The sequence below is a fragment of the Callospermophilus lateralis genome, chromosome 1 (assembly GCF_048772815.1).
Source record: "Callospermophilus lateralis isolate mCalLat2 chromosome 1, mCalLat2.hap1, whole genome shotgun sequence".
Taxonomy (NCBI): Eukaryota; Metazoa; Chordata; class Mammalia; order Rodentia; family Sciuridae; genus Callospermophilus; species Callospermophilus lateralis.
In genome coordinates, this window is record NC_135305.1 from 69,640,601 (window position 1) to 69,661,324 (window position 20,724).

Sequence of the window (20,724 nt, forward strand, 5' to 3'; positions counted from 1 at the left end):
AAGAAACAGAGCTGGAAGTAAACTGGTAATATGGTAACACTCTCTACAGTATCAGGCTATCTCACCTTGTAGACATCTAAAAAATCTTTCATATGAAAATTTTAATAAAAATTTTTAAATGTCCATAATTAAATTTGTATCATGAATATATCTGCTATGTGCCTCAAATTCTTCCTCTAAACATTATAAAAGAGAAACAGTGGTCAAGTTAAGTGGAAACAAATTTAACTTAAATTATACAAAAATACAAGTGGTATATGTTCTTTGATTTTTAAGTAATTATTCAGGCTGAAATATTCTTAAGTTTTATTTTTAAAAAGTTATTTTTAGAAAGCCTTTTGAATGTCATACTGTGATAATTAAATGTCTTTTCAAAATATTTGACAACTTAAATTACTGCAGGCAGAGGGGAAAAAATCAATAGTTAGTTCTAGAAATGTAGAAAAGTTAGTATTTCTCTATTTTAAGATGGTATTTCTATTTTACTTGGAGTTCATGACTTCAGGAAGGTGTACTAAAAGAAATGTAACTGAACCAGAGTTACAACACTAATACTCTAAGCAGCTCCAGGTGCAATGTGCTTCCTACTAGGAAACATCAGACTCCACAGGAGCTCTTCACCTCATTTATCTAATCCATGGAAAGAGTAAGGTTCATGGCAGAACTGAGAAGAAAAGGCCCAGTGATAACCCTGAGAAAAGGAGCTCAGTGAAAAGCATCAAAAATCAAACACTGATTAGAATCTTTTCAAGCTAAGCAAGGAGATGTGACTGACATCAGGCAGATTATATCATCTTCCTAGGATCCCTGTTGCAGAAGTTTTTTTTTTTTTTTTTTTTTTTCTAATTCAGTTAAGTCACTGTCCTTCCTAACTAAAGAACTTCTGTTATTTTATCCCATGGACGGTCTAGAGAGCATAGCATGGTGGTTCTAATAGTCCCTTTTAGATAATCTGAGTAAAATATGAGAATATTAAATAATGAGGACATATTCAATATTCATTTTCATTTATCCTTACATTTTCAATAAATTATTGGTCTACAGTGTGTATCATCATTACCCAAAAATGCATTATGATATCTTTGTGCAGGTTACTCCTAGGACTTTTAAAGAACTAAAAGTTATAATTTATGTTTTCAAATACCTTCCTAGTAAAGGTATACTAGCATAACATAGACAAAGGAAAAATAATTCTATATGATGTGTTATGGTTTGAATGTGAGGTATCCCCCAAAATTCATGTGTACAACAATGCAAGAACATTCAGAGGTGAAATGCTTGTGTTATGAGAGCCTTTAATCCAATCAGTGAATAAATCAATTCATGGTGAGTGGTAACTAAAGGCAGAAAGGGTGTGGCTTTAGGAGGTGGGCATTGGGGGCATGAATTGAGGGTATATATTTTATATCTGGCAAGTGGAATCTCTCTGTTTTCTGATAATCATGTGAGCCACTTCCCTCTACCACACTCTTCCACTATGGTGTTCTGCCTCGTCTCAAGCCCTAAGGAATGGAGCTGGCTGTGTATGGACTGAGACCTCTGAAACTGTGAGGATTGAAATCACTTTTCCTCCTTAAAATTGTTCTTGTCAGATCTTTTGTTTGCAGCAAAAATAAAGCTGACTAAAACAAGATGTATCTCAATTGTATTTGTGAAATATTCAAGGAAAGAGCTACTGTCAGATAAATACTTTTCTAATCTTTTCAATCTCCTGCTATGAAACAAAGGTTAGAAGGATACATACCACATTTCAGTCTGGGGGTTGAATTGGGGTAAATGAAAAGAAGGCCTTTCCTTTTTATTTGATATGCTCCAGTATTATTTGAGTTTTATATACTAAACATGACTTACTTTTGCAGTTCAGGAGGCTGCAGGTCTTCACTCATCACAAATTTCCACCAGAAAGTAATCTCCAACGTACCCCAGCTCCTCAGGCCAACCAGAGGTTCTCTGCCCCACCCCAATTTCACTAAACTCTCAGGGGCTCTTTAGCATATCCCCAGGAGGGTGATTCTCTTGTTACACTACATCTCTTTCATTGATCATTTTTTTTTTTTATTTTATACTACAAGCTTCACAGGGATAAGAATTATCTGAGACTTTTGATGTTTATAACCCTGGAAGCCAGCACAGTGTTGTGCAAATAGTTAATATTCAAGACACTCAATAAACAATAGTTAAATCACAACAACTACCATTACCATCTCATATTTACTAAACAAAACTATATCCCAGGCCCTGTGCTAGTCAAATCATATCCATTATTTCATGTAATCCTCAAGAAAGCTCTAGGGAGTATGCGCTATTATAATATTTATTTTATAGATGAGAAAAATTAGGTTTACAGAATTAAATAATTTGGCAATGTAGCAAAGTCAGAATCAAAGCTTTGATCTGAATCAAGGCAGTCTGAATTTATCATCTGTGCCCATGGCCTCCACACCATACTAAATGAATAAATGAAAGACTATATAGGAATAAATAAGCATAGAAGATTTTCTATCTAAAGAAGAGCTCTATTCAAGAGACAGAAAGACTAAGGGGCTGGGTTGTGGCTCAGAGGTAAAACACTCGCCTACCATGTGTGAGACACTGTGTTTGATCCTCAGCACCACACATAAAAATAAAATAAAGATATTAGGCAGAAAATAAAACTATTCAGAGAAAGCACTGATAGGAGTAGAGAGAATATCACCATAATAATAGGAGTCATATTATTGGAAAAGGCAATTCAATATAAATGATCTGTTGACTTTCAGAAAATGTCACACCTTTTTAGAATAAGGTGTACCCATTGTTTGATATAGTGTCTCCAGAAACCTGCCTATGTTACTAGACTACAAAAATAATTTTGATTTAAAAATTGACATTTATAAAAAGATTTACTAATCTTCATGTAAAATCAAGATCAACATTTCTAGATATGAACTATTTTCCTGATGGTAAGAAAGAAATGCCAATTGCTAAAACATAGTTTTTATTATCAATTGCATTTTTTCCACTAATACATTAATAGTAAGATAAATAATCACCTACAAGGGCCGGGGTTGTGGCTCAACAGCAGAACACTTCCCTAGTACGTGCAAGGCCCTGGGTTCAATCCTCAGCACCACATAAACATAAATAAATAAGATGAAGGTATTTTGTCCAACTACAACTAAAAAATAAAAATATTAAAAAAAGAAATTATAAAAAAATCACCTACAACTATATAAAAGAAAGTGATATTTTCATAAAGACATGAATTGCTGACCAATCCGTAATTTTTTAGTAAGAAAGAATTATAGGGCTGGGGATGTGGCTCAAGCGGTAGCGCGCTCGCCTGGCATGCATGCAGCCTGGTTTCGATCCTCAGCACCACATACAAACAAAGATGTTGTGTCCGCCGAAAACTAAAAAATAAATATTAAAACTCTCTCTCTCTCTCTCTCTCTCTCTCTCTCTCCCTTTAAAAAGAAAAAGAATTATAATTCTTCAGCAAGAAGAAGGTAAGAATATCCAGCCTATTTCAATAATTTCCAATGGTAACATCAGAGGGAAACTAATAATTTTTCACAACACCTCTTATTTAGTGGTAACTAAACCCTGGACAGGCCTTGAGACACCTAAATTCAGTACTCAAGCCCATATCCACTAAGTTGCAGCATTTGTCAGAACCTAAGTATTAAACAAGAATGTATAATTTTGATTTGGAATAACTCATTAAATCAATGCATGGAAGAGAGCCATGCAAACACATTAGGCTTCTATTATTCAGAGCTACTGCAGCAACAATAAAAAAGAAGAAGAAGAAGAAGTTATTAAACAGGCATCATTTGTAGTTTCACTGGGGAAAACTCAATTTAGTTCTGTTTTTCTTCCCATGGAGCTTATTTGCTACAACAAAATATGATTCAGCTGTCTGTGATAGGCTAATATTGATTTCCATATCTTCAATAGCCCATTTAAAATCAACAGGCTTTAAAATGTTTAATTTCTAGTGGTTCAGTGGATTTTTTTTTACTAATACCAGAAAAGTTATTTTTAATAAATTATGGTATTTTGACATTTTACAACATAGTGTTTAGACTTGAAGAGGAATTATCACTTAAATATTTTGCAGTGAGAAAAGTTTTATGATTCCCTCCCTCTGACTGTTCTTCTATATCAGTAAGGGTTACAGAAAGTCTCACACTGTGCATTCCAGTAGGAAAATGACTGTGTTGTGGGAGGGCATGCTTCTCAGAACACTTCTGATTCTCCCCTGCCTAATGCCTCCCTGGGGCCATTAAGTTATTCTGTTTCCTGGGAACACTTCTTGGAATTCATCTAACACAAGGAGGGCCACAAATGAAACAAAAACAATGTATGTGAAGTGAATTATAAAGTAGACTGTATTTCACTTGTCAGATGACCATTTGCAGTGGTTTGTCTTGGCAGCACTGGTTCATGTTTGATTATCCCAATGCAGTAATTAATATTATCCTTTTTCACTCTACAAAGTCTCCTAGTTTAGGTGATAAATTATATGTTTGCCCTCTTCATTGGGAACCAAAGGACTCCATTTACTTGCTTCATCGAGGTTGGTAACAACATAAAGCGCCAGATATCAAATGTCTGTGAAGAATATTTCACCAAGTAAGAGGAGAAATGATGTTGAGCTTCATTTCTGACTGGGCAGAGATCTGTGAAACAGAAATATGAGTGTCCCAATAAACAATGTTGATGCTTTAGAAATTTCAATTGTGACTGACTCACATTGATGTGCTGTGGTTAGGAATTTACATTCATTTTATGCTTTTTTAAAACTGTGCTTCAATGTGAGTCATAACAAATTAATAAGAAAAAGCAAATAACTATGAACAGCATTTTGGTGGAACTAATGAGTATGTCTAAATATTACTTTCATTAGCTTTTTACTGTTAGTATTATAGATAAGCATACCCATTTGGGTCAACATTATGAAAACGACTACCTTGCTAGCTAAGAGATTCAGAAAATTGAGCCATTGCCTTGTGATTTTAATCAATGTTGGCATTGAGATAGAAAGTCCACACTCCCAATGGGTCCTCTTTTAAAATCTTGGGAATTCTTGGCTGAATTCTCTGAACAAACACTAAGGCTCTATTTTCACTTCATTGATATAGTGAGTGTGATTATAAATAATGTGACTACTTTTATCTGATTCACTAGGAATAAATCAAAGTAGTCATCATGTTTGTCATAAACAAGGGCACTTAACTGCATTCACCAGAAGGTAGAAATTACTTCTTCAAGGGAGAAATATTCTGACCAGTTATTTAAGTCAGATTGCATGCCTCTAGTCTATTCTCACACAGCAGATAATAATCTATTAAAGAAGCCAGTCAGATCATACCACTCCACTGTTGTAAATCCTCCACTGGCTGACAATTATCAGAAGAAACAATTATCAGAAGAAACAATTATCAGAAGAAAACAATTATCAGAAGAAACCTCTTACCTCAATTTCCTTCCTTAAATGGTAGCTTCATACAATTCCTTAAGCTCATCTAGCAAGTATTCATTTTAGGATTGCTTTTTTTTTTTTTTTTTTTTGCTTTGAACTATCTTTCTCCCTGATACTAGTATGGTTCTTTTTCCTCCTTCCCTTATTTTCAAATCTTCTCAAACAGCTTCTTGTAACAGAGACTTTCAAGGAACCCTTAAGTAAAATCCACCCCTGCTTTTACTCTATCTCTTTTCCTGTTTTATATTTCTTCATAGCACTTCTCAACCATGATATTGCATTATAAGTTATATATCTATTTACATGTTAAATGTTAAGCACTTACTATCTGCTTTAAACCTTAGAATGTAAGCACCATGAGGGGAGGAATCTTGTTTCTTTCAATTGCTAATATCTCTTGTTATCTAGAGGAGTGCTCATTAAATGAATGGCACTAAGATCTATATTTTCAGTGAACTGACTAAATGAAATATAACTTGATCATCTAACATGAATTTCAAAATTTGGATTGATATGATTTCTCTTATGAATCTGAAGTCCTTGCACATGACCTTTAAATCAGTTTCTTCTGAGAAGGGTAGTTCATACAGTGTTGATGAATATAAACATGCAAAAACTTTCTCAGAGCAAAATTTGTCAGTCTAAGTTAGAATTACAGTAGCACCAACCACAACAACATGCCTTGACCTAGTATTTTCACTTGTAGATATTTATTCTACAAAAATAAACAAGACACAAAGCTTTGTGTGTAAGTGTGTTCATTATAGCATTTTGAATTCAATAGGACTGTTATTTCTGTAATAAAAACAAAAATGTTTTTATTCCTTAGAAAGTAAGATAAAAGCATCTACTAATGAGAACAGAGAACTGTTTTATAGAACTGAAGTTTCAAATGCTTATGCTTAGTAAAATGACTGCAAATTGCAATGCCCTGTTCTTGGATACCTCACAGTACCTGGCATACCTACAAGCCCTTGCAACAGTTTTTTTAATAACTACAGGGTATACACCAGGTGACTGGTCTACCTAGTCACAGATGACTAGACAGGGAAGGACATCTACCCCAAGGGACAGCTGATTGGTTGACCAGTGATCATCAGATGGATACATCCTATACCTACAGGGATATAGGTATTTTAGTTGCCTTTTGCCCTATTTTGCCCACTGTTGATTTTCTTGTGTGTTCTTTAGCAACATAAAGGAGTTTAACTAGCAGTATATTAATGGGAGCTTGGATTAAACCTTTAACAGGCCTAATCTCTGAAAAGATTATGTTTTTTTTCTATCCTCTAATTATGCATGATTTGAATTAAAAATAATACTGACAAGTACAGAAAGTATAACTAAATTCTAAAAAGTAAGATTTTTTGATAATTTTATGAAAGAAAAAAATGGTAATTCACATTTGTTCTTATAGTCCCTTCTAGGTAACCCAGTAATATTAAAAGAAAGGTGGGACTAGAAAATCTACATCATAGTTCAAAGCACTTTGCCTGTCACCAGTTGGGTCACTATTTGACTAATGTTTTGTAGTGGTAATTGGAAAGCATATTTCTACAAATGTTTTTATATATTCTACTGTTTTTAAAAATGGGGTCCAGAAGAGTATGTATCTATAAATCATATTTTGTTATCTAAATACTCTCTAATATTTTTTAGCACTATTAGAAATCATTGTAGAAATATATTCAATTATTAATTTAAGCCCCAGGAATCCCAGTATATATAAGTAATAAAGTTTAAAAGAAGGGCTGGATTTATGGCTCAGCAATAGTTATGGCTAGCATGTACAAGGCCCTGGGTTTGATTCTCAGCACCACATAAAAATAAATAAATAAAATAAAGGTATTTGTGCCCACCTACAACTAAAAAATGAATATTAAAAAAAGTTTCAAAGAAAATAAATTTTTAATTTTATTTAAAACCAGCATATGCTGAAAAACAACTTTTTTTTTTTCCAAAAATAGTATTAGATTCTACATAGGAGGTCAGTCTTGAGTGCAAGTATTTCTATTCTTTATGTTACTCATTGCTCCAGGATTGAGTATAGTAAAGGCTACCAATGGGGCCATATGTTGTGGTGTCAATTTGTGGACTTTATAGGCATGGGCTTCAGAAGTGCAGAGAGTATGCATGATATCACATGGCCAACTCCCTATCCTCCACCCTAAACCTGTGCCATCAACCATGACTCTGACTCTGCTATGTGAGCCTAATATTTACATTTGCTGAAGAAGGCAACAACCCTGACTTTTTCTCAGAGAGGCATATTGTAGAATTTCTCATTGCAAAATGCTGTTTGTGTCTGACCATGCTTTGGAAGCTCACATTGTTGACTGTCGCAGTCTGGCTGGGCACAATTCAGGAGCCACTTGTCAAAAGAAACTAACTTTATTTTTAGAACCACACACAATAAACAAAACAGCTCCTCAGGAATAAAACCCTCAGAGCCCAACTGCCACCACCGGCTTCCCACAAGCCACACACCCCAACAACCTCTTCCTCCCACAATCCTCCTGCTCTTGAGGCCGATTGGCTGGGTTGCATGGGCGGAGCCAAAAAAGTCCCCCAATGAGCAGCTCCGTGGTCTGAAAGGGCAGGGAAACAGCCCAATGAGCATCACCGCAGAGGAGCAAATCAGCTAGATGTTGCTGGGGCTGCTGTGAGCCAATCATCAGCTGGTAGTCTGAAAGGGCAGGGAAACAGCTCAATGAGCATCTCCACAGAGGAGCCAATCAGCTAGGTGTTGCTAGAGCCGCTGTGAGCCAATCATCAGCTGGCAGTCTGAAAGTTTGCTGGAGCCCCTTCGGCTGTGGCTCTCAACATCTCCCCCTCTCTGTTTAAACAAGAAGCATGTGGCTTAGGGACCGTGTCTGCCTTAGGTTGTCCAATAGTACATATGGTCCTTACCCATTATTGGATGAGCTGACCTCAAGGCGTCAGCCTCCTGACTTAGGTTGGTACCATAGTAATTGGATCTTACCCGTCATTGACTACCAGTCCAGTATACAGCCACACCTGTGTAGAGGTCTTCGTACCAGCGGGGGGGTGAGGTTCTTTGCCTCACCTCTGTTGGCCCCCAAATTTTAGCTGAACGATCATGACAAACAGAAGGGAGGAAGATACACCAAGCCAGCTGACGGCTCCTTTTGGAAAAATTGTACCACTGATGACACCATCAGCATAAATACCCCAACACTACCAGAAGTTGCTGCACCAACAGATAGTTCACAATGCATACAAGTGAGTTCACAATGCATATAAGTGATACATAGTCCAGGCAAGTTCTGCAAGCAGTTCAGTGATGGCTATTGCAGAAGCTGTAGATTGGTTTTATCTTTGTCTTCATGCACTGGGATGAAGATAGGAATTCTGACAATAATGGCTAAAGAAAAATTATATAACATTATATAACATTCCAGAAGGCACTAAAAGAAAACAATTTTCTTAACAATTTACATTGTCTTCACTGAAGATAGGAATTCTGGCAATAATGGCTAAAGAAAAAATTATGTAACATTCCAGAAGGCACTAAAAGAAAACAATTTTCTTAACAATTTACATTGTCTTCACCGGCACTGGGATGAAGATAGGAATTCTGGCAATAATGGCTAAAGAAAAAATTATGCTTGTTCCGTATTCCCAAAAACTCTGGTAGCTGTTTGAATAAGCCTATCTACAAATTCAGCATAAGATTCATTAGTTCCTTGTATTATCTTAGATAATTGACCTTGTAAACCTCCATGTCCTTGTAAAGTCTTCCATGCCTTAACTGCATCTACAGCAATTTGTAAATACACACCAGGATCATATGCAATTTGTTGCTGCTGATCCTCATAAGGAGATAGAATAGAGGGAAAATTGTGGCAGCTGCAGTAAAACAGGCTTTAGATTCCAGGCCAAGAACATGCTACAATTGTGAACAAACAGGACATTTTAAAAGGAATTGCCCCATAGGAGGAGGGTTTAACACAACTAGGTATCAAAGGAGTAGAATACCGGGTATTTGCCCACGATGCCGTAGAGGGAGACATTGGGCTAATGAATGCCGTTCTCAAACCACCATAGAGGGTACTCCATTATCAAAAAACAAACAAGGACCAAGTGTTTATCCACGATATCGTGGAGAAAGGCATTGGGCTCCATTGCCAAAAAATGGACAGGTGGGCCCAATGCTCCGGGGCCCAAAACCACAAATATACGGAGCACTGGAGGAACCCAGCAACCCCATCAGGGTAGTGCCCAGGACACATTGTCCATCAGATCCCTCATCAGACAAACCAGAGGGAGCGCAGGGTTAGACATCTGCGCCTCCGCCAGATCAGTACTAACTCCAGAGATGGGAGTTCAAATCATTCCCACAGGGGTGAAAGGACCTCTTCCCAAAGGAACAGTAGGCTTATTATTGGGACGCAGCTCTTCTACTCTAAAAGGACTTATGATAAGTCCTGGGGTAATTGATCCCGATTATGAAGGTGAAATAAAAATTATAGCCAGTTCTCCAAATGGTATATCAGTAATTTCACCAGGAGATAGAATAGCACAGTTACTAATAATACCAAGCCTACATGATAAATTTTCCAGTCGTGCTATAGAAAGAGGTTCCAAGGGATTAGGCTCCACAGGTGTAGATTGGGCTGTGCTGTCTTTAAATTTAGATTCTCGCCCCATGCTAAAACTAAATATTCAAGGACATGAATTTAATGGGCTACTGGATACAGGTGCAGACCTTAGCATCATCTCTCGTCAAGAATGGCCAAAACATTGGCCATTACAACAAGCCACTCAAACGCTTTGAGGCCTAGGAGTGGCGACTAATCCCCATAGAAGTGCAATGGTATTAGATTGGAAGGATCCTGAAGGATGTGAAGGAACTATACAGCCATATGTATTGGATCATCTTCCTATAAATTTATGGGGACGAGATGTCCTAGATCAATTAGGTTTGACATTAACAAATAACATCAACCAAAATGCACCCACTATTATGACTAGACAAGGTTTTAGGAAAGGAAAAAGATTAGGAAAACAAGAACAAGGTATAGCAGCACCAATACAAATAGATCAAGGAACAGACAGACATGGGTTGGATTTTCAGAAAGGGCCACTGAGACAATAAAAATTACTTGGAAATCAGAAAGACCAGTATGGGTTCCTCAGTGGCCCCTGACTAAAGAAAAGATACTAGTAGCCCATGATCTGGTCAAATAACAATTAGCAGAAGGACATATACAACCTTCTGTATCTCCCCATAATACTCCCATTTTTGTCATCAAAAAGAAATCTGGTAAATGGAGATTATTGCAAGATTTAAGAGCCATTAATAATGAGATGGTTATTATGGGACCTGCTCAATCGGGGATTCCTCAATTGTCTGCTTTGCCAAAAACTTGGTATGTTTTAGTTATAGATATTAAAGATTGTTTTTTTTCAATTCCAATTCATCCTGAGGATAGTCCACGTTTTGCATTTACTATCCCTGCACTGAATCATGAAGGTCCTGATCAGAGATATGAATGGAAAGTACTCCCTCAAGGGATGGCTAACAGCCCAACAAAGCAATCCAGCCACTTAGAAATCAAAATCCTGAACTACAAATATTTCACTATATGGATGATGTATTATTAGCACACAAAGCTAAAAACACATTGCTAGACTGTTATGCCACACTTACAAACTTATTAAAAAATTATAATCTAGAGATAGCAATAGATAAAGTACAATTAAATTTTCCAATTAATTATTTAGGAGTTCTATTATCCTCAACCATGGTCCGTCCACCAAAAATTCAAATACGAGTAGATCAACTCAAATCACTTAATGACTTTCAAAAGTTATTAGGAGACATAAATTGGATAAGGCCTTATCTAGGTATACCAACAGGAGAGTTGGGACCTTTATTTGATATCCTAAAAGGTCCATCAGATCCAAATTCACCCCGAATGTTAACGCCTGAAGCAAGAAAGGCATTAAAAATCATTGAAACATATATGGAAAATATGCATTAGGATAGAATTGATATAAGTTTGCCTTTATTATTTATTGTACTACCAACAAAAAATATTCCTACAGGAGTATTTTGGCAAGAAGGCCCATTATTATGGATACATTTATCTTATTCTCCTAACACTATTCTTACTAGGTATCCTGAGGCTGTAGGACAATTAATACTCAAAGGAATAAAAGCAGCAAAGGGAGTGTTTGGAATTTCTCCCAATAAAATTATTACTCCATATACTATGAATCAAATTGATGAGTTAGCTAATGAGTTAAATACTTGGGCAATAATCATGTGCAAATCTAATGTTTCATTTGATAACCACTTACCATCTAATCCTTTATTGTCTTTTTGGTCATTGCATCCTGTAATTTTTCCAAAAATGACAAGAAAAACACCTATCGGGAATGCTCCAAATATATTCACTGATGGATCAAATAATGGTACAGCAGCAATAGTTACACCTGATCGAACTTTTACATTTTTAGTACCCAAACAATCAGCTCAAAAGGTAGAGCTTAAGGCAGTATTACAGGCTTTTGTCATGTTTAAAAATTCTGTATTTAATTTATTTTCCGATAGTCAGTATATAGTTAATGCTATAGTATCCCTTGAAGATGCTGGTAGGATTTCCCCTTCCTCTACTATTTTCTCTTTGTTTTCCACTATACAAAGTCTAATCTGGGACAGAAAAGATCCATTCTTTATAGGACATATCAGGGCACATACAGGATTGCCTGGAGCCCTTAGTTTGGGCAACGATTTAGCAGATAAAACTACACATGACATACATATTTTCTCTACACTAGAAGAAGCTATAAATTTTCATAAAAAGTTCCATGTCAATGCTAATACTTTACAAAAGCGTTTTAAAATAACTAAGGAACAAGCTAGACAAATAATAAAACAATGTCAAAATTGTGTGACCTTTTTACCACAAGTTAATCTTGGAGTCAATCCTAAAGGATTGATACCTAACCATATTTGGCAGATGGACGTCACACATTTGCCAGAATTTGGAAAATTAAAATATTTGCATGTTACAGTTGATACTTCTTCTGGATTTTTGATGGGCTCCCTTCATGCCGGAGAAAAAACTAAAGATGTTATAGCTCATTGCTTACAAAATTTTGCCACTGTGGGCGTTCCAAAACAGTTAAAAACAGATAATGCCCCTGGTTATACTTCTACCTCTTTTAAACAATTTTGCTCATCATTTGGCATTACTCATATAACAGGAATCCCATACAATCCACAGGGACAAGGCATAGTTGAAAGAGCTCATCAAACTATTAAAATGTACTTATTAAAGCAAAAAAGAAGGAATTGGGAAGGGGTATATATTCCCCAAAGATAAACTTAAAATAACCCTTTTTACTCTAAACTTTTTAAATTTGGATTCATCAGGGCTTAGTGCTGCGGAAAGGCATATGTGTCCAAAAAAGTCCCCCAATGAGCAGCTCCGTGGTCTGAAAGGGCAGGGAAACAGCCCAATGAGCATCGCCGCAGAGGAGCCAATCAGCTAGATGTTGCTGGGGCTGCTGTGAGCCAATCATCAGCTGGTAGTCTGAAAGGGCAGGGAAACAGCTCAATGAGCATCTCCACAGAGGAGCCAATCAGCTAGATGTTGCTGGGGCCGTTGTGAGCCAATCATCAGCTGGCAGTCTGAAAGTTTGCTGGAGCCCCTTCGGCTGTGGCTCTCAACAGTTGACCATTTAGCTAATTACCAATAATGGAAAAGCTATGTTCTCTTTGGATTATAATGTAAAACCGATCCCTTGACTTTCTTAACTGCTAGATTATTTTACATAGATGAAACTTTTGCTTGCTTTATTGACTAATTTTCATTTTTTAAAATAGCTTTATTGATGTCATTTATATAACATACAATTTAGCAACTTAAAATATCTACCTCAGGTCTTTAGTATTTTAGTTTTTATTGTGAATCTAATTTTTTAACACTGTTCATACCTCAAAAAAAAAAAAAAAAAAAAAAAGCATACAAACAAAACCCTATGTCCCACAGTGATAAGCCCCATTCCCCCTCTTCCATACCTTTGAGAACCACTAATCTTATTTCTGTTTCTATGGATTTGACTACTCTGGACTTTCAAGGGAAACATAATATTTGGGCTTTTGTGACCAGCTTCTTTCACTTAGCATAATTTCAAGTTTGCTGACTCATTCTTTAGTGGGATTGCATATCTACACACTGTTTTCCAATACTAAAAGTATATTTGGATATTCACAGATTAATATTTAAATAATATCTCAAACTTTTAAAAGAAATAGACACCCCCCAAAAAAAGAAATCATGAATTTAAAGCACAGCTCAATATAATTGTTTCACTAATATCATGCAGACTACTAATGAACATTTAATCCTGACGTGAAACTTTTTTCCTTAAATCCTTACATTGAAAAGTACTTAAATTGTTTGCTCTCAAGAGTCCTTAGACTCAAAAAATATGGAGAATCCCTCAAAATTTGTGTTTATGTTGATACTAGGTACCAATATTTACCATATTGAAAATTAGGAGAAAAAATTTTAAAGTCTTTTTGATAATTTAATTTAAAATGACAGAAATATAACTATGTCATAAAAACATATTTGAATGAAAAACTTATTTTCTAAAACAAAAGAGAAAATAATGAAGAGGGGCATTTTTACGTTTTTGTAAATCTTATTAAAGTGTCTAATTTTACAGACAATAGCTGAATTTTCATAACTGCTTCTGCCTTTAATCTATTACAATATCACACAACTGGAAAATTATATTGTGCATTCATAAGAAAATGAGAATATAAAGGGCAAATAACATGTTAGCATTACTGGAAAAAAGAGTTTTGATCTAATAGGTCACCTAAAGGGGTTTTAGGGATCCTCAGGTATCCTAAAGCCATCTTTTGAGAACTCCTGGTCTAGATTTTGCTCTAATACTGACTGAGATTCATTTTAATGAGATTGCTTTATCTATAGTATCATTAATACAGATTTATAGGATGGAAACTCTTGGTAAAACAGAATCAGGAAACTCCAAGAGAATAGTTTTCAAAGCATTTTGGCTACTACATTATATAGACCTGTTTACAATCTATTTAAAATAAACAGTCTAAGTGAAATACAGCATGCCATGTTACTATATATTTACTCAACCTGAAATATGTTCTTAACTTATCAGCAAGTAGAATAAATGAGACATTACTATATATTGTTTAAATATATTATTATTACAGTATTATCTAAAACTTCTATTGTTGTCATTAATTCATAAGTTTATATTTTACATTCTTTGAAGCTTCTCCCCATCTTCATGATAATTAAAGATTGCTATTAGTTTCTGTATTTGCTTTATAAATCATAAAATGTTCTTGAATACTTCTAAAATGGACATTAATATAATAATCTTCAAATAATTGTGCTAATTTGCATACCTAAATAAAATGATTTAATAGCCACAAAGTATGTGGTTAATTTTAGTTTAATTAATATTTATTTTTTGTACGCTTTACAATTTAAAAGTAATAACATGATCCATAAGTTTATGGATGCGTGCCATCCCAAATGATTAATGAGTTTACTGAAGCTATAGCAGCTCATGTAGAATACCTCTCCAAAGCTTTGTGATTTAAAACTAAATTTAAAAATCTAGGTACTTAAAACTCAAACTCAAAAACCACAGTCTGGGCACCTACCTTATAATATCTCCTTCAAGAGCAATCACTCTCTTGATGATTTTTTGCTCTGGATTTTTAGGAGACCTATAATAAAAAGATAAGTTTATAAGTTATGTCTCTATTATCTTAAGAAAGTGAAAAGAAATTCTATAGCAAATAGACTATATTAAAGTCACTAAAGAAATCTTTGAACCTATGATATAACATCAATCCTACTTAGGTGTGAATTAAAGTTACTAATGAAATAATTTTCATTTCAAATATCTGGAGAAAAAGAAGTCATGCTGAAACTTTGCAAAAATAAAAATACAGGATAAAGAAGTTAATCAATAAGGGATAAAATTTATTAATAGGTTATTAGTGTCATTAAATACTTTTGGGAAAGACAAAACATACATAAGAAAACATTTAGATATTTCTTTAAAACAAAAGCATACTCAAGTTTATTTTCTTTAAAATTAATAGAGAAGATAGATTTAAATACTAAATTAAATTTAAATACTAAATTAAATTATAATAATTAAATTAAATACTAAACAGACGAGTTGGTTTAAACTCTCCAGAAGAAGCAATTTTTTAAAAAATAAAAAATTAGGAAATTCCTTTATGTTACATTTACACTAGCCATTTGAAAATTATAGACTATAGTAACCCCTAGAACAGTGTTACTAATAGTTTTAAAATATTGACAGGTTCTGATGTACTTAAAAATGACATAATTTATTTTAATCTATTTGAATAATAATAAAAAAAAAAACTTCTACTTGGAACAAAACTATGTACTCTAAACTCCTCCTCCTGATAGAGACCTCCTGTGTACATCCTTTTCACCTTGTAATAATAGTGATCTGTGAGGTCAAGATGGTGTGGGAAAAGTGATGATACATCAATTTTGAGATGTGTCATGAAAGAGACTTTCACTTCCAGTTTGAGCTCTTCTTTTCTTGCTCACTTCACCCACCCCTCCTCCCTCTCCCCTTTTCTCTCAGGGAAACCATTTCTGTCTTGAGCAAACCTGTTGAGAAATTCACTTGCTGAGGACCCAGATCTCCTTATAGTCATGTGAGTAAACTGAGAAGCAAGATCTTCAGCTTCAGTCAAATCCTTAGGAACTATAGCACTGGTTAACATTGCAACAGCAACCCCATGAGGGATACTAAGCCAGAACTAGCCAGATAAGGAACTTCTGCTCTCCAAATCCTTAGGAAATGTGTGAGGTAAATGTTTGTTTTTTAAGTTGCTAGATATTGGGGTAATCTATTATACAACAGTGGATAGCTCTATTTTGATATGGATAATTTCCTGCCAATAACATTAAGTCAATCTAAAACAAAAGTAGGGGAAGAATTTTTGTGAATATTAAAAGCATTTATGCCCAGGGTTTGATTTGATTATTGAAATGCTCATTAGCAGAAGACAACTATTTAAGACATATGACATCACCTGAGAAGAAAATACTCTAAGCTAGGCACAGTGATGCATGCCTATAATCCCAGCAACTCAGGAGACTAAAGCAACAAGATTGAAAGTTAAAGGCTAGCCTAGGGAATTTAGCAAGACCACGGTCTCAAAAACAAAAAGTAAAAAGTGCTGGGGATATAGGTCAGTGGCAAAGTGCCACTGGGTTGAATCCCCAGTATAGCAAAAAGAAAATGCTACAAAGCAAGAGTAAGACCTGAACTAAGTTTCCCTTGTAATATTGAATGAAACTTACCATTTATGAAACAACAGAAAAATAATCCCTACTAGTTAGTATAAAAACAGTTATATGAACAATCTTTAAGCTTTTGAGATGCTTGAGAAGAATTTTATATTTTTAAATAATCTGTTTTTTAAGACCATGAAACAAAATAAAATATGTAAAGTGAACAATCTTTATGATTAAAATCTTATAAATTACTACTTCAAACACATCTATACATTTTAATGTAATATTAAACTCATGACTCTAATCAAATAATTCAAAATGAAAAAAGCTATTACTAACATTAATTCCATTACTGCTTAAAATCTATATCTATATTTGAATCATTAGGCTGTTGAATGTATTACTTTGATGTTAGTAGAAGTGGTAGAAGAGTTATTACAGATTTACATCATAAATGTTATTAAACTTCTCTTTGTCTTAATTTTCTTGGCCACTTGCCTATCTTCTAGAAAATGTGAAGAATAACAAGTGGAGGATTACACCTTACTTTAGGAATATAATATATTCTTCCAAGTTAATCCTCAAATTTACATTTAAATTTTTAATTTTAGTGTTTTCATAATATGCCTTGTTATATTCATTTCTGAGACCAGCATTGTAAACATTCTGTTTTATGCTTATGATTTAATTAGGTAAGATTTCTATAGACATTTGGACAAGGAGCCTAGAATTATCTCTCTACTGCATGGGCTCAGTAAATCTTTTCAGTATGACAGAACATGTCTCTAAACAGAATGGCTTTAGGGCAAGGAATGAAGTACAGGGTACACATAACAGGATATCCTTAGGATGACACTCAATGCTCTTCTTTTGAATTTCACATTCTATTCTGATGTTTCTATTTTTACTCAGTGACAAGTCAAACACAACCAGGCCTTAGATTTTGTAATCTTTTAACTAATTTCATGTTTTCTATGTCCTCAAAAATAGTAATTTTGGCCCTGTCTGGAGCACTGGGAAGGTACTTTGGGGTACTTATGAGGGACCCCATGTTTTGTGGAAATGGCATGATTAGCACCCAACCCACCTTCTGTCACTGACATCCCTATGTCCAATAGACCCTTTATTCTAGACCTACACAGTCCCATTTTTCTCCCATTTGAGGCAAAATTCTAAATCTTCTGTGAATCGGACAGATTTTCATATTTATATGGCTGAGGATTGGGCCAGACTGTCATTGAATTAATCTCTGGATTAGACGTCACTTTAACCACAGTCTAATGCAAGCATTGATCCTTCAAAAGTACCACCATTTACTGGACACTGATTACATTGCATGTAACCTAATGAGGTTTAAATCTTAGTGCTTCATTAAGGAGGTAAAAGTAAGAATCAATACTCAGGGGATACTTTATATTAAATAGGGTATATTTCACTGTCCTAACGGGCACCCATGCACTAAATCATACAATTTGGCTTGACCATAATTTTTAAAATTTGAGTTTTGTTATTGTTTTAATCATCAAAACAAGAGTAGAAACAAAAGTACGCTCGATGCAGTCATAAAAAGTCCTTCCTTTAAGACTTACAGAATATTTTTAACTCTCTAATAAAAGTATTTTCAGATTTTGTTGCATGGGTGGCAAAGAAAAACCTTTCAAAAGTTAAGTTTTATTACATAATTAACCAAAGAAATATCAAAACTAAATGTAACAGTGTGTTCTGGTTTGGATATGAGATATCCCCCAGAAGCTCACATGTGAGACAATGTAAGAGGGTTCAAAGGAGAAATGATTGGGTTGTGAGAGTCTTAACCCAATCAGTGAATTAATCCCCTGATAGTGATTAACCTGAGTGGTAACTGAAGTGATAGGGTATGGCTGGAGGAGGTGGGAATTGAGGACATGGCTTTGGGTATATATTTGTATCTGGTGAGTAGATTCTGTGTCTCTGCTTTGTGATTGACATGTGAGCTGCTTCACTCTGCAACACTCTTCCACCAGTATGTTCAGCCTCACCTCAAGCCCTGAGGAATGGAGCCTTCTGTGCATGGATTGAAACCTCTGAAACTGTGAGCACTCAAACTTTTCCTCCTTTAGAATTGTTCTGATGGGGTCCTTCAGTCACAGTGGCAAAAAAGCTGACTAAAACACAGTGTTCATGTGGAATAGTCAAAGTTTAGTTTTAAATTAGATCAACACAATTGATAAAATAAAGATAAGGAGCAATTTCGGTATTGGATTCTATATACTTGCTTTATTATCAGTAGTGTGAACTCTGTGCCTACACTCCCCCTTTTTATTCATTCATTTAAAAAATTTAACACATTTTTAATCATTAGTATTCTCAAAACTTTTTACTTAGTCTATCATTTCAGCTACAGTTTTCTCCTTGCTAAACTCTGTGTCTCATGTGAATCTTTATAAACTCAAAAAAAAATAAAAATAAAAATAAAAATCTAGACTTCTTTTGCTCTCTGGGTTCATTCTTATCCTCGAAACTGTGGAACATCTAACCTCAGATATACTCCAGAAAATGACAGATATATATTTAATCCCTAACAATTACTTTTTCTCTGATATCTCTGAAATTAGTCCAATCCAAGAGCCTTAGTATTAACAAAGTGACTTATGAATGAGGTGGAAAAAACTCAGGTTAATATTCCAAATTTGCTTTTTAAAACCTGATTTTCTAGAAGGAGAAAGGGAGATCCCAAGAAAAGTATCTAAGGCAGTCACAAAAAGTTGTTATATGTTCAGAAAACTTTAATGCAAAGGAGAATTCAAAGACTAGGACTTATCCAATCTCATTTGGTAAGGCTGGAACAGGGTAGGCATGCTTTTCCTAGTTGGCCATACTCTCAGACATGAATAAGGCTACAGAGCAGCAACAGAGGAACTTCTACAGAGCACTGAAGAGGTTCCAATCAGGTTTCTAGAGATCTAAAAACATGGCAGTAGCAACAGCAACTTTATTTCAAATTCATATTCATGATCCCTTACACAAGTAAATATGTTTTAATAGTACTGATAGGACAAAACAAAAAAGCATGAAACTTGAAAGGTTTATAAAATTTCTTGGTTAAATGTAAATATTGTTTTCACTTTTACTATGATTAGGAGAAGTTTAATAAGCAAAACTAAAAACTGGTCTTATAAGTAAGTCAGGCTTGATTATATAAAATCAATTAAAATTATGTAAAATCAATTAAATGTGTATTATAACTCTAACTTCTATAATTAAAAAGAGGTGCCACAGCTTTTTAATTGAGTTTTTTATCTAAAAACAAAAATCTTCACTTAACTATAAAAAGTCCAAAGAATTTTATAATCATAATAACAAGTTAATTTTTACCAATGTTTATTGACTCAAGCATTTCCTGACAGAACTGTTCAATCTTCAGGTATTAAAGATAATTACAATTGCAATTATACCTCAATATCTAGATAGGTTGTATGTAAATGAATATATACAACACATAGATAATACACAGCATACATGTGAATAAAACTCTGTTATTCTACCAAGCAATATGAAGTCATAGTATTTAAAGAAACTGCTTCAACATATAAACTTCTGATCATAAAAACTAAGTTTCCTAATTTATTTATTTTGTAAGCATATGTTTTTATTGAATATGCTTAAAGTTGAACATATCTGTGGAAATGGAGAAGATAAATAATCAATATAAATTATTATATATAATATAAATTAGTATACGGATGCAGACCCATTCAGAAGTACCATTACTCATTTCCCAAAGTTGGCCATGCCCTCAAAAATGTTAGTTTTTTCCTTACGTTAAGCTAGGACTTAGCTCTCAATCCACACTATCACACGCAGTATGCTTTCCAGTATAATATCATTTTAGCCCATGGAATAAAACAAAATCAAATGGTTCTTAAAGCTATGACTCTGGCATCACAACCCTAG

At 34.5% G+C, this 20,724-nt stretch overlaps 1 protein-coding gene across 1 annotated transcript in view; it reads right to left on the reverse strand.

The window, feature by feature from the left end:
• The window catches only part of Immp2l (inner mitochondrial membrane peptidase subunit 2), an 863,006-nt gene that overhangs the window by 274,714 nt on the left and 567,568 nt on the right, over positions 1–20,724 (reverse strand). Inside the window, exon 5 of the mRNA XM_076862880.2 lies at positions 15,162–15,227. Within this exon, the coding sequence (XP_076718995.1) occupies positions 15,162–15,227 (66 nt within the window). The remainder of the gene's footprint in view (positions 1–15,161; positions 15,228–20,724) is intronic.